General features: G+C 39.8%; 1 protein-coding gene across 1 annotated transcript in view; it reads left to right on the top strand.

Moving 5' to 3' along the window:
* Window positions 1-20,702, top strand: part of crb1 (crumbs cell polarity complex component 1) — a 167,253-nt gene that overhangs the window by 98,239 nt on the left and 48,312 nt on the right. The window contains exons 9-11 of the mRNA XM_063063861.1: window positions 7,295-8,195; window positions 14,054-14,179; window positions 18,303-18,429. Of these exons, the coding sequence (XP_062919931.1) occupies window positions 7,295-8,195; window positions 14,054-14,179; window positions 18,303-18,429 (1,154 nt within the window). The remainder of the gene's footprint in view (window positions 1-7,294; window positions 8,196-14,053; window positions 14,180-18,302; window positions 18,430-20,702) is intronic.

The raw sequence follows: 20,702 nt of genomic DNA on the forward strand, positions 1-20,702 counted from the left end.
CTTCTTCTATGTTTGTCTGCCTCAATGTCGAAGGTCGAGGTTCGTTGTCTGTTGTGGCTGATGTGGAAGTCTTGCTTGACTGCTGAACCTTGCACATTTTTCTATCATACAGTTCTTTGTAAGCACTCAAACCATCCTGCAAATATCCCCTAAACCAACGTACTCTTTCAAAGTTAAAGTTGTACTTTATCATTGAGCGAAAATCTCACGCAGTTGCTTCACGTTCAGTTCCTGGACGACTTCACTTTCGCTACTGAATTCGGTTTCGATTGTTATCCTTTCCTCTTCCAATTGCATCAGCCCTTCATCTATGAGTTCTTGGTCATGGGATGCCAAAACCTCTTCAACATCATCTTCGTCAGCTTCCACAAGTCAAACTCACTTAGTCCTTACTTCGTTCACCACGATCGAAATGCTTAATTATGTCTAGCTTTACGCTAAATGCAACACCCTTATGAGCTCTTTCAGGCTTTTCTGATAACCTTAGAACTCATCTTGCGAACCACTGCTCACAGGCACGTGTTCAAGCAATGCTGGCGAGAATACCGTTCCGAATCCGGGCGAGAGCGGCTGCTCGGGATGCACTCTGCCTTTTATCGCGCGCTGCTTTTTTTTCGTAACAGTGAAAACACCTTCTGAAAGTGAAAACAGGGTACTAATGTAGGTCTTTCATAACAGTGAGGTTTCGTAAAGCTAACGTTCGAAAGGCGGGGGACACCTGTAGTATGATGACGTATGCAATTCACGTATTTATACATATAACCTGTAATGAATTATTTAAATGAAAAGGAAATGAATGTTTATTCTCTCTCTTTCACACACAAGATTACTCAAATATTATGAAAATATCAAATGCACAACAGTATTGGTCCATGGCATAAAAAAGTTAGGAATCCCTGCTCTAGCTAGTCCTCATTGTAAGGAGCATCATCAACAAAGTGAGGAATTATACTCTCAGTGACTACTTTATTAGGTACCTCCTAAGTGCACGAGTGAATGTTTGTGGTCTTCTGCTGCTGTAGCCCATCCACTTCAAGTTTCGACCTGTTATGCATTGAAGTATGTTCTTCTGCATACCACTGTTGTATCTTGTGGTTATTTGACTTACTGTCAGTTTCTTGTCAGCTTGAAACAGTGTGGCCATTCTCCTCTGACTTTTCTCAAGAACAACGTATTTTCACCTGCAGAACTGTCACGCACTAGATGTTTTTGTTTTTCCCATTATTCTCTGTAAACTCTGGAGACTGTTGAGCTTGAAAATCCCAGGAGATCAGCAATTTCTGAGATCCTCAAACCACCCTGTCTGACAACAACAATCATTCCACAGTCAAGGTCACTTAGTTCACATTTCCTCTCCATTCCGATGTTTTGTCTGAACAGCAATTGGACCTCTTGACCATTTCGGCATGCTTTTATACATTAAGTTTCTGCCACATGATTGGCTGATTAGATATTTGCATTAATGAGCAGGTGTACAGGTGTACCTAATAAAATGGCCATTGAGTGTGGGTTAGGACACAAGACATCTCATTAACCAAGGACTTGGCTCATATTTCAACGTGTTCCTCTTTCCCTCTGAACTGGAAGTTTAAAGATTTATGGAGAATTTGCTCTTCTTTCCATTCTCTCAAAAGCAGAATTGCTTCTGTGGGCAGCAGGCTGACTGACCTATGTTTCTTCAGAGTGTTTTGGAAAACTGGTGGTGGTGTAAAAATTTAGTGCAATATTGAGCATCAAAAGAACCACCTTTGTTGACAAAATTGTCTGCAAGTGATAGCTTCCCCACGATAATTAGGAATCAAAACCACATCTCCCATTAGAAACTCGTGTAGATCTAAATTTGGAATCTAGGCAAGCATAGGTGTATGCTAATGGCAGGAGTATAACTGTAACACACGCGAAATGCTGGGGAACGCAGCAGGCCAGGCAGCATCAATGGGAAGAAGCACAGTCGATGTTTCAGGTCGAGACCCTTCGTCAGGGTTAACAGAAAAAAGAGATAGTAAGAGATTTGAAAGTGGGAGGGGGAGGGGGAGACCCGAAATGATAGAAGAAGAGAGGAGAGGGAGGGATGAAGCTGAGAGCTGGAAAGTTGATTGGCAAAAGGGATACAAGGCTGGAGAATGGAGATTATCATAGGACAGAAGGCCTTGGAAGAAAGAAAGCGGGAGAGGAGGAAGATGGAGAACAGGCAAGGAGTTATTGTGAGAAGGAACGAGGGAAGAAGAAAAAAAAATAAATTAAATAAACAAATAAATAAATAAATAAATAGGAGGAGTGGTGTAAGAAGGGGAGGAGGGGCATTAATGGAAGTTAGAGAAGTCGATGTTCATGCCATCAGGTTGGAGGCTACCCAAACGGAATATAAGGTGTTGTTCCTCCAACCTGAGTGTGGCTTCATCTCGACAGTAAAGGAGGCCATGGATTGACATATCAGAATGGGAACGGGACGTGGAATTAAAATGTGTGGCCACTGGGAGATTCTGCTTCCTCTGACAGACAGAGCAAAGCCTCCAAACTGAAGGCATGAACATTGATTTCTCTAACTTCTGTTAATGCCCCTCCTCCCCTTCTTACCCCATGCCTCCTATTTATTTATTTATTATCTATCTTCTCTCTTTCCTTTTCACAATAACTCCTTGCCTGTTCTCCATCTTCTTCTGATCCTCCCCTCCCCCTTCCTTTCTTCCAAGGACTTCCGTCCTATGATACTCCCCCTTCTCCAGCCTTGTATTCCTTTTGCCAATCAACTTTCCAGCCCTTGACTTCATCCTTCCCGCTCCTGTCTTCTCCTAACATTTCGGGTCTCCCCCTCCCCCTTCCACTTTCAAATCACTTACTATCTCTTTTCTCCATTAGTCCTGATGAAGGGTCTCGACCCGAAACATCGACTTTACTTCATCCTATTGATGCTGCCTGGCCTGCTGCGTTCACCAGCATTTTGTGTGTGTGTTGCTTGAATTTCCAATTTCTCGTGTTTACGAGTATAACTGTATCTGCCTTTCTCACCCCTTCCTTAGTCTGTTGTCCCTACCTTATAACTATTGGAACATGCGAGGTAATTGCACACTTTCAAATTTTATAGCTTTAGGTAATATTGAATTAAACCACAATGTCAGTAAATAAATTTAATATATACAATTTTATAACTACCACTAGAAACTCCATCACATTGGAAACTTACCTCTCAAAGCTGTGTCGTCTCACGCGACCTTCTAATTAGATGAGCTAGATTACAGTAAAATAACAGTATAAAACTGACATTTCTTTCAGTTAATCAGATGTTAAAAAGCTGTTAATCAGAATTAATATATTTGGGAACTCTAAATGCAGCATGTGCTATAACAAATAGATAAAATTAAATTAATAATGTGTATTCTCGTCAAGCCGAAAGATTAACTTTGAGAAATCTTGTTCTTGTTGTCAGATATCCTGATAAGTCTGAAGCATTTCTACACTGCTGTGAAACCAGGATTTATTGATTTTTTAGATTCCTTGTTAGTTTTCTTGATAGGATATTTTTAAAATAATAGGTTGTTGCAAAGCTATCTACAACAATGAAAATACTTTGGTTACAGAACTGAAATACTCCAAAATTTAATGCCGTGGGCTCATTCATGATGCTTGTTAGTATATAATAGGATTCATAGCACATCATATTATGGATGCTTATTGCCAACAAGATTAGTAAGTCTCAAGTAAGTATACTGTATTTTGCTCCAATTAATAATTGACTAAAAGTTGAAGGAATTTCACACATCGATTGCAAATTTTGTAAGATCCAGAACTGCTGCTTTGTTTTTAGAACTGCCTATTGTGCAAACAATCATGCAAGGTACAAATGTGGAACATGTTGTATGAGAGTATAGTGGGTTCCAGTGAATTCAGACACTTCGGTACCAGTACATCTTGGTTTAGTTAAGCAGCTGCCCCTATTTACTGGTTTCATAGGAATAGGTTAAAGTGAATTTATTGTCAAGGTATATATACGTCACCATATACAACACTGAGATTCATTTTATTTGGGAACTCTAAATGCTTAAAAAGTTATAAAATAGACAAGCTATCATTTAACTAAATAAGAAATTAGGTATTTAACTGAAATACAGAAGAAATTAGAAAACTATCATTACCACTTCAGCACTATAAAACTGTTTGTAATAGTTTTCGACGGACGAATTCAGCCACTGTATACTGCTATGCTTTTTTGATTGACTGGAATTGAAAAATATCAGCACAGACACCTAGAGTAGATAATGGACAAACCTTCATATTTTTTGATGATTGCATCCTCCAAATCTTCATTTTCATTACAACATTCAAGATGATTGCCAATACCTTCACGTCCTTTGTAGTTCCTAACTTGTTGAACTTGTTGAAATTGGGAATTGCAACCTACAGTCACAACACATCCAACATTTGCCAAGGCCATATGGGAGAATTGATCCCACTAGTCTATGTATCTTTGAATTGGCTTGTGAACTCCAGTTGGTGAATGAGCCTCAAATGAATTGCAGAACTGGAACTCCTTAAATACCACTAACAGTCTCCAAGTAACATTTAATAAGGTTCATTGGAGGTCTAAATAATAAAAAAACTATTAGACACATAAAATCAGTTAAAATTAATCTAAAGCATTAACCAGAACTACTTAATATTAAAAATAACTTGCCTTCCTCTGGCCTTCTAATCTGTTTTTTTTAGAATTACCACTGAAGTGAACGGGATCTTCAAAACAGGTCCAGAATGTTACTGTAGTGTCCCAGCAGGCATAAGTCCTCCACTGGATATCACATGGACCATAAGACATGGGAGCAGAATTAGGCCATCAAGTCTGCTCCACCATTCAATTAAGGCTGATTTGTTTCCCCTCTCAAATTCATTCTCATGCCTTCTCCCCTTAACCTTTGACAGCCTTACCACATAAGTACTTATCAACCTCCACTTTAAATGTATCCAATGATTTGGCCTCCACAGTCATCTATGGCAATGAATTCCATAGATTCACCACCCTCTGGCTAATTAAATTCCCCTTCATCACTGTTCTAAAGGGACACCCTTGTATTTTGAGGCTGTGCCCTCTGGTCCAAGACTCTTCCACTATTGAAAACATCCTCTCCATGTCCACTTTATCAACATTAGATAGGTTTTAATGAGATCCTTCCTCATTCTCCAGTGAGTACAGGCCCAGAACCATCAAACATTCATCATCCATTAACACTTTCATTCCCAGGACCATTCTCGTGGACCTCCTCTGGACCCTCTCCAATGTCAGCACATATTTTCTTAGATATGGGGGCCAAAACTACTCACAATACTCCAAATTTGGTCTGACAAATGGCTTCAAAGCCTCAGCATTACATCCATCAAATGGAATCCTATGGTGGAGCATTGTCATGAATATGGTATTACCCTTCACTCGTTTCCAGCGCTCTAGTGTATTTGCTCAACCCAAAGACTCACTTCTTTTGATTGGCTGAACCACATTAGTTCTGACCATAGCCAAAGACACTGGTGCTAAGGACATTAAACAGATACAGCATTTCACTTAAACTTGGCATCCAACCCAGTATATGAGATTCATAATTAATTTTCTTTGCTGATTTGCAGTGAGTTATCTAATTTTATATTAAACAATTACAACTGTAATCCAAGTTTGCAATTATTATTGGCACTAAGGTTGTTCTTATTGTTCTAATGACTTAAAAAACAGATACTGCAACATAAATTATTAAGGGAAATTTGCTGTGTGTTTGACTGTAGGAATCCAAACAGTTGAACATGCTGATAAAGGAGCTAAGGACTCATTAGACTGCTCTCCTGAGCAGTGAAGATGGACTTCTATCAGAAACTGGACAGGGTTTCTTTAAATATGCAGAATGAACTTGTGTCCAGCTGCAATTTTAGCCATTAGCTATGCCCACAGGAAGCAGAGCAGAAACTGGGCCGTAAGCAAAAATGGCCAAATACACTAAGCTTTCCTTGCTGGAAATCTGGAAAGAAAAGATGCTCGAAGTAGTCCATCATCAGGGACCCCCACCACCTAGGTCGTGCGCTCTTCTTGCTGCCGCCATTAGGAAGAAGATACAGGAACCTCAGGACTCTCACCAGCAGGTTCAAGAACAGTTAATACCCCTCAAGCACCAGAGGGAATAACTTCACTCAGCCCCATCACTGAACTGTTCCCACAAGCTATGGACTCACTTTTAATGACTCTTCATCTCATGTTCTCTATCTGTTGCTTATTTGTTTATTACTATTATTATTTATTTTTTCTGTTTGTACTTGCAGTTTGTTTTCTTTTGCACACTGATTGTCTGACTGATAGTGCAGTCTTTCACTGATTCTATTATGATTATTGGATTTATTGAGTATGCCCGCAAGAAAATGAATCTCAGGGTTGTATATGGTAACATATATATAATTTAGTAATAAATTTACTTTGAACTTTGAAGTTAGGCAGTATCTGTGGAGACAGAAAGGAAATTAACATTCCAGGTTTGAGATCTTCCATCAGAACTGGAAAATCACAACAGAAATTCAATTAGACAATGCCTCACCCACATTGTTTCAGGCAAAGACAGCACATTTTTGTTGAACTGTAGGATGAGAATAGAAATAAGACGGGCAGCCATATAACAAGTTCAGTATGGTTTTTTCTCTCCGTTGAGCCATTGCGAGCTAGCTGAAGAGTCTGAGTGCAGTAGGGTTCTGCCCTTTTATAAAAGGATCTCCCAAAACCTCTGAATAATTTATCTGAGTGCTGTGACTATTCTTTCTAATTGAGACCTTGCGCTATTCCATTCCTGCTTGCCTATTGGTTTCAAGCATGATATTGAATATAAAATTGCCAATAAAACCTAGTCATAGATGATTCCCAGGCACTGCACTTTCATGGTTGAAGGGTATTTTACTCAGTCCCTGACTACACAATAGCTATCCAAGTTAACACAACAAGTCTGGATTGCACATTATATAGAGGCTTGATTGGTAGTGAAGGAAATTCATATTATTGAAATTAGCCAGAGTCTAAATGACATTTCTGAACATTGAATCCTCTTCCACTTACATGTCTCAACAAGTTAGGCTGGGTCATTGCCAATCGATTTTTATTTAGTTTACTCAGAGACAAAAGTATGCTTTCCAGTTCTTTGATTTGAGGAAATAACTGCAGTGTGGTTAACTAAGTTAATGATATGTTTCACTTTTTGGTTAGTTCATCTCCTCAGTTCTAAAGAAAGGTGAAACATTCAGTATAAGCCTTTGACTTTGTCTCCTCTTGTCTTCATTGCAGGCCTTATTAGTGCTACGTTTAAAGGAGAGGAAAGACTAACTTTCAGAGGGAATGGCAACATTAAGCAACAGCTCACCAATGTTACCTTCAGCCTCCAGACAAGGGAACCGAACGCAGTTGTGCTCCACGCTGTAAAGGAACAAGATTTTATCACAGTTGGCACCCAGCAGGGCCATTTAATATTTATGATACGAAGTGGAAACAGTTGGGGCAATCTGAGTATCTGCAGCTCAAATCCGATAAGCGACGGTCTCTGGCACGATGTTACTTTTCGCATGAGTGATCCCTTGCTTCAGTATTCCAGCTGGCAGCTGGAAGTAGACAGGAAAGAAATTGTAACCAGTGCGACTGTCAGTGGGAACCTGAACTTCCTGAGAGCAGAAACGGACATTTACCTAGGTGGCGGAGATGAACGCAAAGGAGGCAGCTTCAAAGGTTGCCTGAACACACTGAAACTTGGTGGCATCTCCTTGCCGTACATTGCAATTGATAATATGCATATTATCCAACCTCAGCAAGAACAATTTATACAGACATCCTTCAAAATCATATTACTGGGCTGCCCAACAGAGAGTACTTGTGCATCAAATCCCTGCAAAAATAATGGCAAGTGTGAGCACATGGTCAGTTACTATCAATGTAGCTGCCCTCCAGGCTGGACAGGCTTGAACTGTGAAGAGAATATCAACAATTGCCAGTCAAGTCCATGCATTCATGGCAACTGCACAGACAATGTCTCGGCGTACAAATGTGTCTGCTTACCTGGTTTCACCGGCAATAATTGTGACGTGAGCCTAGACAACTGTCAAAAGCACAGGTGTGCCAATGGAGCAACTTGCATTGACACAGTCGACAATTACTCGTGTAGTTGCCCGAGTAACTTCACTGGAAGGTTTTGTCAGTAAGTAAACTTGTAAAATTAGAATTGACAAAAGTGAAGCCAATCTGCTCTTATACATTGCAGCACTTTTTTGTTTGTTAATCAGAGTATGAGTAATCAATACCTATTTGAATATTGTTTGCATAACCTTATTTCTTAACTCACTACATCATTTGCTCAATTGATAATTTATTACAGGACAGCGATTCAATAAGGCACATTCTCCAAGTCCTGGCCTTTCTATAAACTGTTCCGGTGCATGAATACAGTAGTAACATCAAAAATATAGAGCGACTGAAGGCATGATGATCACCTTATTGTCCATTACAAGCCTACAAGAAAAAATCAAAAAGAAAATTGTGAAATTGTAGATGCTGGTCCTCCAAAAGAAAAGGCGAGAAGAACTCAGGCAGCATCTGTGGAGAGAGAGATCAAGTTAATGTTCCAGGTCTGAGATCCTGCCCTCTTCTCATTGCTACCATCACAGGGGGAGGTACAGGAACCTGAAGACACACACTCAGTGCCTTCGGAACAGCTTCTTCCTCTCTGCCATCAGATTTCTGAATGGTCAGATGAACTCATGTAAACTACCTCTTTATTTTTGCTCTCTTTTTGCACCACTTATATAATTTAATTTTTTTGATCTTATTGCAACGTATAGTTTTTTTATTATTATATGTTGCATTGTATTGCTACCACAAAAACAACAAATTTCATGACAAATACCATGACATTAAACCCGATTCTGATTGATTGGCCGAGGTCATGACGGGTCTAAATAGGGTAAATGGAGGGAATCCATATCCATGATTAAATATTGCTTGGTTGACTGGGCGTCATCAATAAAAAGCAAAAGGATTGGTATATGATGGAGACAGATGTGAGGAAAAGACTTCTTTATGCAGAAATAAGTGATATACTGGAACTCATTGTCTGTAAGGGCAATGAACATAGAACCAGAACATTCAAAAGATAATTGAATAGGCGTTTGAGGGAAAGTGAATTAAAGTGCTCCAGCGAAAGAGCAGGGAAATGGGACTGAAAAGGCACAAATGGGCTCAATGGGACAAAGACTGACTTGTACACCATAAATATTTACAAACATTTGTAATTGTCCTGTAAGGTGTTATTTTCCTGATGGAAAACCTGCTCACACTTGCAAAACACATGCCTTCTCAGTAAAATGCTATTGGAACGAGGCCACACCACCAGCAGATTTCCGGATGGAACAGGTATTGCGAGATCTCATGCCGATACCTGAATTGTAAGTGATGGTCAAAGGATTTGTTAACATAATTGAGACCGGTACAGCCTGTCCTTGGCACAAGGTTGGTCTGCCTCTTTACTCAGATTGCTCACTCTTTATAAACAACTCTTTGAGTGTAACCAAATTTTAATAATCAGCTCTATTGTCAGATTCTCTCTCTATCTGTAATACATCAGAAGTTGGACCATCTTTGGAGGGCTATGTATCCAATGAAAAACATTTCTCTGTGTTGTAATTTTCCTTCATTCATCACAGGGTATGAGTTTCAACAGTTTATTTCAGATGTCCCAATGATATTTGTTTCACAATAGAGGCTCTCTCTAACATATCTTTGTACACAAAAAAGCCTAACAATACTGTCTACAAATGAACTGGGACCTGAGACCCATGACTATCTCTTTATTTTACATAATACAACCATTACTTGAGGCTACTGACAAACCCATGACGAATCAAGTACCAAATAGTGCAACTTGCACGGTTTTGCTATTGCATGTCTTTACACTGGATAGTTGAAAATCTAAAATGCAAAATTCACTGTGAAAGTAAATTAGACAACTGACAAATTTAAAGAATTATCAGATTGTACAGCACCATGTGACCCTTTGTTGTCCCTCAGAGAAATCCAGGTGAACCAATGGAGCAAATTCAGAAAGCGACAGATGGCTGTAGAGCCAAGTCACTGTGCATATTTAAGGTAGAGGATTGATAGGTTCATGATGAGTAAGGGCATCAAAGGTTACAGGGAGAAGGTAGGAGAATGGGGTTGAAAGGGATAATAAATCAGCCATGATGGAGTAGTGGACCAGACTCGATAGGCCCAATAGCCTGTGGATTATTGTCTTATAGCATTAACAATAATTGTGTAAAAGACTTCAAAGTAACTCCACAGGGTTAATTTAGATTTTAAGATAATTTAAATAATTTTTAGATTTTTCAGGTCTCTGTCAGCTAAAGGCAGATCGTGCAATGAATACTGCTTTAAACTTTGCTTAGAATTGTTTCGAATAATCTTTTTCATGCCCCTTGCTAAGCAATACTAAGGTTACTTTTAATTCAGAGTGGGAAAGATTTATCTTAAAATCTGAATAAGCATCATTTAAATGAATACTCTTTCTCATGGAAACAACCTATATTTTTCTATGAGAAACAGTATTCATTTAAATGATGCTTATTGCCAGGTCCCATCTGAGATGAAGATAGCTCAGAGTACAAATTAAGATTGGCAACTTTTGGTTCCTTCCGCATCGGTGGTGGAGTAGATGGTTTCAGGACATTATTGTGGGAAAAAAAAGAGAGAAATTTTTGAGTGTCTTTGGTCCTGCATTGTCCTATCCTGCTACAGAAACCATGGTGCCTTCTTAGCTCCCAGTTAAGATATTATTCTGCTGTCACCATTAGAATGGGAAGTAATCTTCAAATCCACAAGGCTTCCAGCTACTTTAGAGTAATTTAGTTCTCGTTAAACTTCAATGGAAAGTGCTGAATTTCAGAAGATAGTTAACTTAGTTCTTAACTGTCTATAGTTTTTGGTTTGAGTCCAATCATCTCCATAAGGAAGTAATGTAAAATACACACCCACCACATCACTGATTGATCCATTCTTGTTCTTTATATTATTTCTTTTTTAATAAAAAGGGGACCTGAAAGCCAAGATCAGGGAGGCTAAAGACAGGTACAGGAGGAAGCTTGAGTGGAAACTCCAGCAGAACAACATGAGAGAGGTCTGGAGTGGGATGAGGACCATCACTGGGTTCCGGCAAACTAGCAACAGAGGAGCTGAAGGCAGTGTGGACAGGGCCAAAGAAACTTAACCTGTTCTTTAACAGATTTGACATTCTGGCCCCTGCCCATCCCCCATATGAGTCATCTGTTGTCAGCCCCCAACCAACACATATTCCACTCTCCCCTCCTACCCCTCCTCACAGTCCCCCACCCTGCTCTCATGATTATACCTCTTCCCCACACGAAACTACCACGGTGGGCTTCACAGCTGAACAGGTGAGAAGACAGCTGAAACGTCTCAACCCAAGCAAGGTTGCAGGACCAGATGGTGTCAGTACCAGGGTGCTCAAAGCCTGTGCCCCTCAGCTATGTGGAGTACTTCGCCATGCCTTCAACCTGAGCCTGAGACTCCGGAGGGTTCCTGTACTGTGGAAGACGTCCTGCCTCGTCCCTGTGCCGAAGACGCCGCGCCCCAGCGGCCTCAATGACTACAGACCAGTGGCATTGACCTTCCACATCATGAAGACCCTGGACAGACTTGTTCTGGAGCTGCTCCGGCCTATGGTCAGGCCACACTTAGATCCCCTCCAGTTCGCCTACCAGCCCCAACTAGGAGATGAGGATGCCATCGTCTACCTGCTGAACCGTGTCTACGCCCAACTGGACAAGCCAGCGAGCACTGTGGAGGTCATGTTTTTTGACTTCTCCAGTGCGTTCAACACCATCTGCCCTGCTCTGCTGGGGGAGAAGCTGACAGCGATGCAGGTGGATGCTTCCCTGGTATCATGGATTCTTGATTACCTGACTGGCAGACCACAGCATATGTGCTTGCAACACTGTGTGTCCGACAGAGTGATCAGCAGCACTGGGGCTCCACAGGGGACTGTCTTGTCTCCCTTCCTCTTCACCATTTATACCTCGGACTTCAACTACTGCACAGAGTCTTGTCATCTTCAGAAGTTTTCGGATGACTCTGCCATAGTTGGATGCATCAGCAAGGGAGATGAGGCTGAGTACAGGGCTACGATAGGAGACTTTGTCACATGGTGTGAGCAGAATTATCTGCAGCTTAATGTGAAAAAGACTAAGGAGCTGGTGGTAGACCTGAGGAGAGCTAAGGTACCGGTGACTCCTGTTTCCATCCAGGGGATCAGTGTGGACATGGTGGAGGATTACAAATACCTGGGGATACGAATTGACAATAAACTGGACTGGTCAAAGAACACTGAGGCTGTCTACAAGAAGGGTCAGAGCCGTCTCTATTTCCTGAGGAGACTGAGGTCCTTTAACATCTGCTGGACGATGCTGAGGATGTTCTACGAGTCTGTGGTGGCCAGTGCTATCATGTTTGCTGTTGTGTGCTGGGGCAGCAGGCTGAGGGTAGCAGACACCAACAGAATCAGCAAACGTATTCGTAAGTTCAAAGTAAATTTTAAGACTGAGAGCAAATGGTAAAAAATATCCTATTCCTTCACCTAGCATCACTCGAAGTTTTTGACAAACTAAATCAACTTAAAATTTGAAAGCAGAAATTTGATATTATTAATTTCCTAAAGAACATGAAAAATAGAAATTGGAGCAGCAGAACTGTTGTCATGGCTGAAATTGAACAGTGCACTGGAAGGTGCACAAATAAAATCTTGCAAGTTGGAACAGAGTTCAAGCTACATTTGTCATTTTGGTATTAGGAAATTAAATGGAAAAGCGAATAGAAGAAAACCATAAAATACAGCCTTTGCTGCTGCATGATTCTGTGATGAACTTTGCACTGTTCAAAATTGTGCTTTAACTAGAAAACCCACTCTCTGTACAAATGGCATGATTCAACTACAGAAGTGATGCGTCCCACTTGACCCTGCCTGCAGGGAGGACTGTATCTTACCCTGGGAAGCAATGTTCCCTCTAAGATGTGCACATGTGCGTACACACACATCTTTTCTACTAGCACACAAAGGAAATTAAACTGTACATGAAAGGTTGTCACCCTCTACCTCATTGGCATGTTAAGTATATTACACGATCATACGCAATCATATTTCCTTTTCCGGTTTCTGATGCGGACAGTGTTGACAATGTGGAGATTGCAATGATTTGTCTGCAGATTTTAGAACTGGCTTATTTATACTGTTTTTATTGAAGAAATTATTGATTCACCATGTTGAATTCCAAAGAAGCAAAGTGCGTCAAGTGCAAAAGAACTGCTAGTTTTTTTTAAGTGGATATGTTTAATGAAACAGTAGCAATTGTTACACCAAAATCTGTTCTATGAGAAATGTTGATGTACAATACAAAAACTTGTGTTACCTGTATGTATTGTTGTGATGCAAAAGTTGCTGGAGAATTTACAAGTGGGAAGAAGTGGATGATATTTGGAAACTTGACTTTTTAAAGTGTCATTTAACAAGCAAAACTCATATGGATGGTATGCAAAAACTCTGGCAAGAAAATCCTTCGTAACACAGTACAGACCTGCTACATATGTTTTGTGAGAGTGCAGGTGAATGAGAGCAAAAATCATCAAACCCAGAGGCAGTGAAACTTCCTATTGACAGTGTTTTGCTAGTCGTTAAAATGAATACCTCTATATATAAAATTCAGTGCGCAGATATTGTTGTCACTGGGCAAAAAATTGCACTGCACAAGATTTTTGTGCACACTGGTCATTACAAATTAGGGGGAACATTGCTGGGAAGTTTGACACAACTTACTGCTGCAAAGATAGAGTAAAAAATTTTGAATTCTTGGATGTCAACATTTCAAATGTGAACGCACAAACACATGAGGGACAAAAAAATATTAGAACACTTGACATATAACTGTACCAAGATGTTTATCTAGCCTTTTTATAGTCAATAATTAATATAGAATTAATTTCCTTTTGTCATAGATACCTTAGATTATCTGTTACATTTTGCCATGATGAGAAGCATAATTGGACCTGTTACAATGGAGGCAACTGTACCGAGGAGAAATTTACAAGGTGTACCTGCCCGTTAGGATTCACTGGAAGCCTGTAAGTGACACAGAAAATTAATTAACATACTCTGATCAATTTGGTACTAAAAGTTGTGCGGGCGGGGTAGACTGATTGGTGGTGATGGTAGAGGGAGAGAAACGTTTAGAGTTGAAGTAGATTTTTGGAGGCAGCATGTGGAAGCAGAGAAAGAAGCATTCTAAGTTCAAGACTTTCCAGATTGTTCTACATTTAGACAGCTCATCACAACTAAATTATCATCAATACGGGCAGGAACCTTCATAAAACTTACCAACTCAGTCATGTGGCAATTAACGAGAATAAAATTGCAAACAGATATATTAAATCTGGAAAGAAGATCATCACCGTGTCAAGAATAAAGAAAATTATGACAACAAATTCATTAATGTGTATACTGCCTGTTGCATTTTCATAGATGGAAAGTAACAATTTTACATAGAACAATATTTCTCTAAAATCAAAACTAAGAGAGAAATAAAATTAAATATGCATTAAATTGCTTCTTTTCATACAATCTGTCTGGTGTTTCACAGGAAAAAATTCTGATAACTCAGAATTGTCAACAAAATTGTGTAATAATGTGGTTGGTCCAAGTGTTCAACAGTTCAAAGGTTCATTTATTATCAAAGTATACAACTCTGAAATTCTTCTTCTCTGGCTAGCCCTGAAATCAAGAAAGAAAAGAAAGGTAGCCCGATCATCAACCCCCAAAATCCCTCCGCCCCTCACAACAAACAAACAAAAATAGAACAGGCACATTAAACCCTAAATCCCTCCTCCCATACAAAAAAACAAACAAAATGAAACTAGCACATTGAATCCCCCTCCCCACACAAAAAAACGAGAATGATCGGATGAAAAACACAGGATAAGACTGAAACAAAAGCCTATATATAGTTCAAGTCAACATCCAAAGCACAGAAAACCTGAGCAACACTCCCCGGCCACAGTGGCAGGCTCTCCCCTCTCCAGTAGCAAAGCGATCAAAGGACGGGCAGACAGTGCTCACACTTATTCTTCATTTTGTTCTTATGCTACTTGTTTACTTTAAATCATAGCATCTGATGGAAGCAGCTTTTCCAATTCAACTTGTTAAATATGTACAAAATACGCTATGATTCATGGTTCAATGTAACAAATATGTAAATAGGTTAAACTCAGCTGCTTCAACATTGACCTTCCCAAAGTCAGGAAAGGGGACATTGGATTTTCATTGCAATTCCACAGACAATGAAGCTGTCCATGTCTGAATGTAAGCAAGAAATTGAGAATGTTCTGACATGGGTTAAGAAGCAACAAACAAGATGTACAAAACAATGATTGTCTCCAACATGAGGGAGCTAAATATTTCCCCTTAAGATGCAACAACGTAGTCTCCACCATTAACATCTGGGCTGGGAGAGTGTCATCAATACCTTGACTTTCTAAATACTGTGGCTGCAAGAATGTCAGGCACTCTGTATCCTGAGGCAAATGATTCGCCACCTGGCTCTTCCTAATCTTTCTATCAACATCAGTGATAAGGGGGGTAAAATGGAGCATTCAGCATTTGTTTTTGATTGCAGTTCCAATAACTCTCATGGATCTAAACAGAGCTAAGCAGCCTGCTCACTGGCACTGTGTAAACACTTCTAAACACTTAACCCTCTCCCACTGCCCCCGTTGGCTTGGACTGTGCTTCACAGTTAAAGTCACCCATGACAACACTGCTGTTTTCACACCTTTCTCCAATCTGTCTGCATTGTCTGCTAAACACACTGCAGCAACTTGTCATTTTGTTAACATTTCCCTACAAGCTGCTCAGTGACTTGAAAATAAATCCCTATTTCTTATCAGAGCTGGTTCAAAGTACTGGAATTACTTATCAGATGTGCAGAGACATCTTTTATCACTGGGGCTGCAGCTGTTCCAGGGGGCAGTTCATCACCACTTTCCAGAGAGCAATTAGAACGAATACTAAATACTGCCCTTTCCAAATATGCCCTCAAACTGTGAACGGAGGCAATAAAGGCATCAGTCACCCTTTGGAAAAAAAGGAAGAATTTGTGATGGAGCACAAGTAAACAGAATAAATATTTTAGGAGATGCTATTGTTATGATGACACGGAGCCTTTTCCTGCATTCAGCATCTGTGCTCGCTGTGGAGATCCTATCATGTTGCCCCAGATCCTCAGTGGCAACACCATCTCCATCAGTGCAGTATTAGAACCCTACTCCTAACAACTTTTTTTTATACCTTTTTAACTATTTCCATGAAACTTAGGCTAATTGGGGCAAAGAAGTACTGGTCCCGATATGTCTCATACAAATGGAATCCACTGTAATTAATAAAATGATTGCAAAAATATCCAAGTAAAATTATTTAAATGCAAACAACAGCAATCATTGCAAATATTAAACAGAACAATAAGGAAGGAGTTTATCTTCCTCTTTTTTTCTCTCTGCAGTCTGACAATCCCCAATGAAGGGGTCAGATACTCAAGTTTAAATGGTGGGGATTCTCAGCAAGATCATGCTCTGTCAGTGGGCGCCATGAAAAACTGTGTAGCACGATGTCTGATGGATCCAGTGGCCATTAAAGTTGGCACTTCCACATTTGACAATGCAGGTGTGCAATTCCCAGACTTGGTAACTTCACTTTAAGTGGGTACCATTGGCATTTACCAACTACATCTGAGCTGACGTTGTAAGGGACAGGCACATTTTGAGTTGAAGAATTCAGACTAAATATAAAAAAATGACAAATAATACTGCATTCCAAAGAATATCTGAAACTCAAATTTGTGGCATTCCATAATACTACAGTGAATAGTGGTAGAAAAATTGCTTACAATTAAGCACTGTATCTCTAAATAAATAAAGACTGTTGTTCTTAAATTGCTGTTGGTCAGCACAGGGCTTCAGCGCATGACTGGGTATCCCGTCTGGTCCAGATGCTTCCGTGGATTCACCCTTCTGAAGGCAACTCGCATGTCAGCTTTGGAGACTAAGATCACAGGATCATCAGGGATGTGGGTGTTCATGATGGTTTTCTTCATGTTCTGAAGGTCAAAGCGAGCGTAGAAGATGTAGACAAACAAGAGAAAATCCATAGTGATGATGACTGTGTGGCCAAGTACAGCTGCAATGCCATATTCAAGTTTGCTGATGACACCGCTGTTGTGGGCTGAATCAAAGGTGGTGATGAATCAGCATACAGGAGGGAGGTTGAAAATTTGGCTGAGTGGTGTCATAACAACAACCTCTCACCTAATGTCAGCAAGACCAAGCAACTGATTGTAGACTTCAGAAGAGCAAAGCCAGAGGTCCATAAGCCAGTCCTCATCAAAGGATCTGAGGTGGAGAGGGTGAGCAACTTAAAATTCCTGGGTGTTAGTATTTCAGAGGACCTGTCCTGGGCCTAATTTCAAACTAGCACAGCAGTGCCTCTGCTTCCTTAGGAGTCTGTCAAGATTCAGCATGACCACTAAAACTTTGACAAACTCCTATAGATGTGTGGTGGAGAGTATATTGTCTAGCTGCATCACAGCCTGGTATGGAAACACCATTGGCCTTGAATGGAAAATCCTACAAAAATGGTGGATATGGCCCTCTCAACTATTGAGCACTTCAACATGAAACACTGTTGTAGGAAAGCAGCATCCAACGTTAGACATCCTCATCACCAAGGTCATGCTCTCTTCTCACCACTGCCATCTGGTAGAAGATACCAGAGCCTCAGGTTGAAGAAAAGATACTGTTTCTCAACCATCAGGTTCTTGAGTGGAAAAGGAGAATTACAGTCACTTGCCCCACCTTTGAAATGTTCCCACAGCCAATGATCTCACTTTAAGGACTCTTTATCTCATGTTCACGTTATTTATTGCTATTTATTTATATTTGCATTTGCACAGTTTGCTGTCTTCTGTACTCTGGTTGGTCTTTCATTGATCCTATTATAGTTACGATTCTGTAAATTTGCTGTGTTTGCCCAGAAGAAAATGAATCTCAGTATTGTATGTAGTTATATATATGTACTATGATAATACAATTTACTTTGAACTTTGAATGATGCCCAGTTGAGCAATTGTCCTTAAAAATGAAAGTAATATATATTTGTCTTAAGTATTTTACTTGAACACTTCTCCTGAACATCTTGCAGATGCGAAATCGACATGAATGAATGTGAATCAAACCCTTGTCTTAATGGAGGTTTCTGCCAAGACTTGCCCAACAAGTTTCAGTGCATCTGCGATATGAGCTTTGCCGGTGACCGCTGTGAGTTTGATGTAAGCGATCTCTCATTTTTCATCTCTGTGTTACTGTGGCAAAATATTTTTCAGCTTCTTTCATACCTCATTCTACGAATGGATGATGAACCAGCAGTTGAGTGGGCTTGAAGTTCTTGGATAACCAAACTAATAAATCATCTAAAAGGATTGGACTTAACTTATGCCTGAATAGGTCTCGGTACTGTTAGGAAGCAGCTAATTACAAACCTTTAAACATTGGGAAAACTCAGGACCTATTATGGCTTTCAACCTATATAACATTTTAATGCACATTATCTGGGAAAATTATTTTTTGGAAATATTTAGCATCAGATATTTCAATGAAACACATAGCTAAGAAACTTATTTTCCAGTAATTTGGGAATAAATACGCGTGGAGATGATCCCATTATATTTTGTTTCCAGTGGAGATTAATTAAGAATATTCATTTTAGCTAGTTAGAAATCCTTGTGTTCTGCAAGGTGAACACACTACACTGGGATGATTAACCATCTTAACTCACTTTGGTGTTTAGCAGTTTTAGTTATTAGGTTCTGCATTTTTCTTTCAGATGAAAGTGATAAATGTTTAAAAATGGTAAACATTTCTATGATATCATTTCTTTCCTCTCAATTTCATGTTTATATTTAAATGCAGTTACACGATCCGCCTCAGTCATTTCAAATTGGTGAAAATATGACTTTTTATCCACTCTGAGAAAAATTATTTTTGCTGATCTCCTAATTGGATTTGTTAGTGATTATCTTGTACATTGGACTTGATATTTTCCTTATATCTTCTCCACTTTTAAAGACCTCTGTCAAGTCACCTCTATGTCTTTTATAAAGTAAAAAGGTTCCAAAACTACTCAGCTGTCCCTTTTTCTTTAAATTATTGAAAATAAAACCAACAGGTGCTAAAGAGAATATCATTGAGTAATGTGCTGCCCCATCAGATGCAACTTTTCAATGTCATCCTATTCCTGAGCTTCTTGGGGGTTGAGGTTGTGGGTTTGGGATGTGTTGCTGGAGTAGCTTGGACAAGTACAGGGAGCTTCAGTGCGTTTTGTAGATAGCACTAATTACAGCCATTTGATGATGACAATGCAGAATGTGTTCCAGGTGTTGGATACGGTACCAGCGAAGCAAGGCATTTAGTAAGGAGCAAGTGAGCTTTCACACCAGGAGGAAAATCCAGGCTATTCAACCACTTACCTCAAATCTGGCTATCTGGGTCTCAGGGAAGGGTAGTTTAATATCTAAAGCAGAACCTGCCTTGGTAGAGTGTAGTGCAGAAACGGCGGAGTGTAGGTCTCATTGAACTGCTCATATAAGGGGCTGGCATTCCAGTAATGATTGTTATTCTGTGATCTAGATTTTGGAGGCATGAAAGACATCTGGCAAAAATTATCATATTTTGGGGTAAAGAAGGATAATAAAATTATAAATCAGCAGTGCTGCATCGCAAACAAAAAAAAACAGCCATTCACCCAACTCCTCGGAGAAGAAAAGCCCATGAACTTCGGAATAAAATCAACAAAGATGATTCTTAACAACTCAGAGCAACTGTGGTAAATCAAACCCACCCTGAAGTTGCTCTTTTCCCATCGATTATCAAGTGAGTCACTGAACAGCACCAGTGACTATCTTAGTCATGATAGGAAACATATCAATGGACTACAATTGTCCAGAGTATTTGGGTACATCTTCCGGGCGCAGCAGAAATCTGGCTGTAAATAACGACAAGAAATTCCCATCAAATAGAGACATATACCAGTAAATTCAATTATCATCCAATGTCCCCAGTCTCTCTATTTTTTAAAAATATAAAGTAGTAAATTCAGTTGTTACAAAACTACTAAACTTTCTTCTGGCCCAAGTATAAACTTTCAAACCATGCCATTGCTGAAACAGTTTCTAAAGCCTTGGGGGAAAAAAGGGCATCAGGACTAGTGATGGGGTGACAAGTTGCTTAAACAACCAATTCAACAGCAAATCACTGTCTTACGGTGTTCTTTTTCACTGATAAGCGATTTCACCAAGGTTCCATCGAACAACAAGTAGCAAGTGAAGCAAAATATGTTAAGACTTTCATGGAAATCTTCAGGGGCTTACACTTAGTTCCATACGACAGCTTCAGAACACTGTGCTTCAGAGTTCAGTCACAGTAAATTTAGGGTTAATACAGGATGTCTTCACTTTCACTGGATGCTAAATTTGTGATGTACAGATTAGGATTACCAAATCAAACCCAGGATTAAGTGGTGTGAGATTCTTTTCAAAGTTTCCGG

The sequence above is a fragment of the Mobula hypostoma genome, chromosome 12, assembly GCF_963921235.1.
Source record: "Mobula hypostoma chromosome 12, sMobHyp1.1, whole genome shotgun sequence".
NCBI classification, from domain to species: domain Eukaryota; kingdom Metazoa; phylum Chordata; class Chondrichthyes; order Myliobatiformes; family Myliobatidae; genus Mobula; species Mobula hypostoma.